Below are 3570 nucleotides of genomic sequence, written 5' to 3' on the forward strand. Positions count from 1 at the left end.
AAAAAAAAAAAAAAAAAAAAGAAAGTAAGTCCTACTCTGGTGTCTATTTCTTGGGTGGAGCACATAACTCACTTTTAGACATTATTTGGTTTCTTGAATATTTAGCAGTTTCAGATGTAGGTTTTTCACTGTGACTCAGCTGCAGTGTGAGCTTCACTTCTCCAAAGTCACTGAACTGTGTCATCATTATTTCCTGTCCTGGAAGAAGTTAGTCCCAGAGGATGCTACAAGGATTGAGGCAGAATGTGTAGAAAATGGATCCTTAGGCCCTTTCATATGTGTGTGTGTGTATATATCCCTGTATGTGGCGCACATGTGTATTTGGTTGTGCACGCAAATTTATGGAGGCCATAGGGCAACCTCAGATGTCTTTCCTCAAGAATTATCTACTTTGTTTTGTGATCTGGGGCTTGTCAATTAGGCTAAGCTGGCTGGCCTATCAGCCCCAGGAATCCACCTGCCTCTAGCTCCCCAGCACAGCATTGAAAGTTTAAAGCCACTACACCTGGCTTTTTTATTCTTAATTAATTTATTTACTAATGTACTTATTTGTTTACTTATTTATATCTTTGAGGGTCTTTCTATGTTTCTCTGCCTGGCATGAAACTCACTATGTAGACCAGAGTAGCTCAGACTTGCAAAGATCTGCCTGCCTGTACCTGCCGAATGCACATGCCACCATTCCTAGCCCACACATGGCTTTTATGTGGGGCCTGGGAATCAAACTCAGGTGCTCCTGCTTTCAAGTGAGCTATTTTTCTAAATCTCTTACCTGTTTCTTTGGGAAAATTATTCTTGGAATTGTATTACAGAAGCTGAAAAGGCAATCTACCAAGTACAAGGCAGACAAAATATATCCTACAACCGTGGCTCAGAGGCCCAAGAACATCAAGAAAAACAGATACAAGGACATTTTGCCCTGTAAGTGCCATTTCTTCCTGTAAACTTGTATTTCCTTCCAATTTTAACTCGACTTTTTAACCAAGTACTTGTTCTTAATCTTGGAGTACTGCACTGGCAAATTAATTACACTATTTATGACTGTAAAAGAACGTTCCTTCATTCGATTACTTGTTCATGGAGACTTACTCCTCTATGTAAGACTTCTCAGTTACACAGTCTCTTTCTCTTGTGTTCTAGATGATCACAGCCTGGTAGAGCTGTCTCTTTTAACTTCCGATGAGGATTCCAGTTATATCAATGCCAGCTTTATTAAGGTAGACTGAGGAAATAAAAACATCCCATATTTTTCTGAGCATCTGAAATGGGATGGGGGGGAGATGAGGGGAAGAGGGCTCTGTCTGCACTCACCTCAGGTGAATTCTGTCCCCCTTTAGGGTGTCTATGGACCCAAGGCTTATATTGCCACCCAGGGTCCTTTATCTACAACTCTCCTGGACTTCTGGAGAATGATCTGGGAATACCGCATCTTGGTGAGTGCATAATTGCTTCTGGTACTTCAGTAGAGAAGGCAGGATGTCAGAGAGAAACTGAGCAGGTTTCCCAGCTGTTAAAAGCAGCTCTTTTCTTCGTGCTTGATGAGGTTTCAGCGTGCAGGTATCTTTTGTCATTTTACAATGAGCTCTCGTTCACGTGAACGAAAGCTGGCAGCTTGACAGGTTCTTTTGGTTGCAAGAATTTAGCTGACTAGAGAAAGGGAAGCGGGGACCAAAGAAGGAAAAGTAAGAGCGGTTCATAAGTCCTGGGGGTTTCTTTTTGGGTTAAAAGGCAAAGCCAGGGGCTGGTGAGATGGCTCGGAGGGGAAGAGCAGCAACTACTCTTTGGAAGGTTATGAGTTCAAATCCCAGCAACCACATGGTGGCTCACAACCACCCGTAATGAGATCTGACGCCCTCTTCTGGTGCATCTGAAGACAGCTACAGTATACTTACATATAATAAATAAATAAATCTTTTTTTAAAAAAAGGCAAAGCCAACAGAGAAACGATGCTTAACATTTTTTGGCTCTGGGACTCATGTAGGACTGTCCTCTCTAGCTCTGTACACATGTTTACATTTCTGTTTCCTGCCTCTAGGTCATTGTCATGGCATGTATGGAGTTTGAAATGGGAAAGGTGGGTTGCTGTCTAGTACTGGATGACCTAAAGATAAAGGAAAAAAAGGTGGTGGGGTGGAGGGCAGGGGACAATTGTGACAGAACTTTGCTTATGTGTCTCTGAGAAAAACCATACCATACCACATGCTCCACAAGCAGTTCTACCTCTGAGAATCCCTTGTATCCATTTCCCCTCATAGCCCCTGTGCTATACAGGTAATGAAAGGAAGGGAGAAAAAGAATACCATTGGCTTTCTGACAATCAGATGCTTTAACTGCCCTTCAGAGACTCAGCTTGGGCTGCATTACCGCAGGCAGCCATCAAGTTCTTCCATGAACTGCATGGCGGAAGGAGTCAATACTTTTATTTTAATCCATTTACAACTAAAAATGAACCTTCACTTCAGCTGTTGAAAACTTTTTTGGGGGTATGTGAAAGTTTTTCAAATATAAACATGATTTACTATAAAAGAAAATATTTCCAGTGAAAATTTAGTATTCTACTTCAGTTGTGTGATATGTATAAAATATATATAGAATTTTAATTTTTATTAAAACAACAGGGCAAGCGAATATGCAAGCTATTATTGTACACTGGATTACATGTTAAATATTTTGGTATTTTGGGCTAAAATATATTTCATCCTATGTTCATTTTAAAATGTGGTATTAGAAAATTTAAACCTAAACATGTGACTGCATTGCTGTCTACTGTTGCTGGTCTAAGCTGGGAATTCTAATCACAATTGAGGGAATCTGGCACTGAACTGGTGCAGCTGTGTTAGTCAACAATTTCAGATTCCTTCCTTCCTTTCTTCCTTCCTTCCTTCCTTCCTTCCTTCCTTCCTTCCTTCCTTCCTTCCTTCCTCTCTTTCCTTCTTTCTTCCTTCCTTCCTTCCTCTCTTTCCTTCTTTCTTTCTTTCTTTCTTTCTTTCTTTCTTTCTTTCTTTCTTTCTTTCTTTGATGTTGAAAATAGGTCATCAATGGCTATGTCTACTTTTTCAGGCTCTAGGAAGTCTGTAATTCAGATATCCTTTAATCTGTCTTTTATCCTTTGGAGATTCCCTATCAAGCTGCGCTGTGCTGCTTCTGAATGAGGGAGTGGGTTTCATTTTGTAGGAGGGATTAGACTATGTGGAGGGAAACCATTACCTTCTCTTTTATGCAACAGAAAAAGTGTGAGCGTTATTGGGCTGAGCCAGGAGAAACACAGCTGCAATTTGGCCCCTTTTCTATATCCTGTGTGAGTATGATGTGTTTCTATTATGGCTAAGCAAGGCCTCCAGGATCTCCTTTTCAGAAAGCATGCCTTTGAAATTGCTAATAATTTAATCTTCTCCTTAGGAAGCTGAGAAAAAGAAATCTGATTATAAAATCAGGACTCTGAAGGCCAAGTTCAATAGTGTAAGTATAAAGCAGAAATAGAAAAGTGAAGAAATGAGATGAGACAGGTGTGTGTGTGTGTGTGTGTGTGTGTGTGAGAGAGAGAGAGAGAGAGAGAGAGAGAGAGAGAG

At 40.6% G+C, this 3570-nt stretch overlaps 1 protein-coding gene across 2 annotated transcripts in view; it reads left to right on the plus strand.

Moving 5' to 3' along the window:
• The window catches only part of Ptpn22 (protein tyrosine phosphatase non-receptor type 22), a 54601-nt gene that overhangs the window by 14227 nt on the left and 36804 nt on the right, over nucleotides 1-3570 (plus strand). For both annotated transcript variants that reach the window (XR_004119741.1, XM_031375049.1), the window contains exons 2-7: nucleotides 813-921; nucleotides 1141-1217; nucleotides 1338-1433; nucleotides 2037-2075; nucleotides 3228-3299; nucleotides 3401-3460. Coding sequence is in view for 1 of the 2 variants with exons in the window: in XM_031375049.1 (XP_031230909.1) it covers nucleotides 813-921; nucleotides 1141-1217; nucleotides 1338-1433; nucleotides 2037-2075; nucleotides 3228-3299; nucleotides 3401-3460 (453 nt within the window). In the remaining variant the exon portion in view is untranslated. The remainder of the gene's footprint in view (nucleotides 1-812; nucleotides 922-1140; nucleotides 1218-1337; nucleotides 1434-2036; nucleotides 2076-3227; nucleotides 3300-3400; nucleotides 3461-3570) is intronic.

This window comes from Mastomys coucha, unplaced genomic scaffold, assembly GCF_008632895.1.
Source record: "Mastomys coucha isolate ucsf_1 unplaced genomic scaffold, UCSF_Mcou_1 pScaffold16, whole genome shotgun sequence".
Taxonomy (NCBI): Eukaryota; Metazoa; Chordata; class Mammalia; order Rodentia; family Muridae; genus Mastomys; species Mastomys coucha.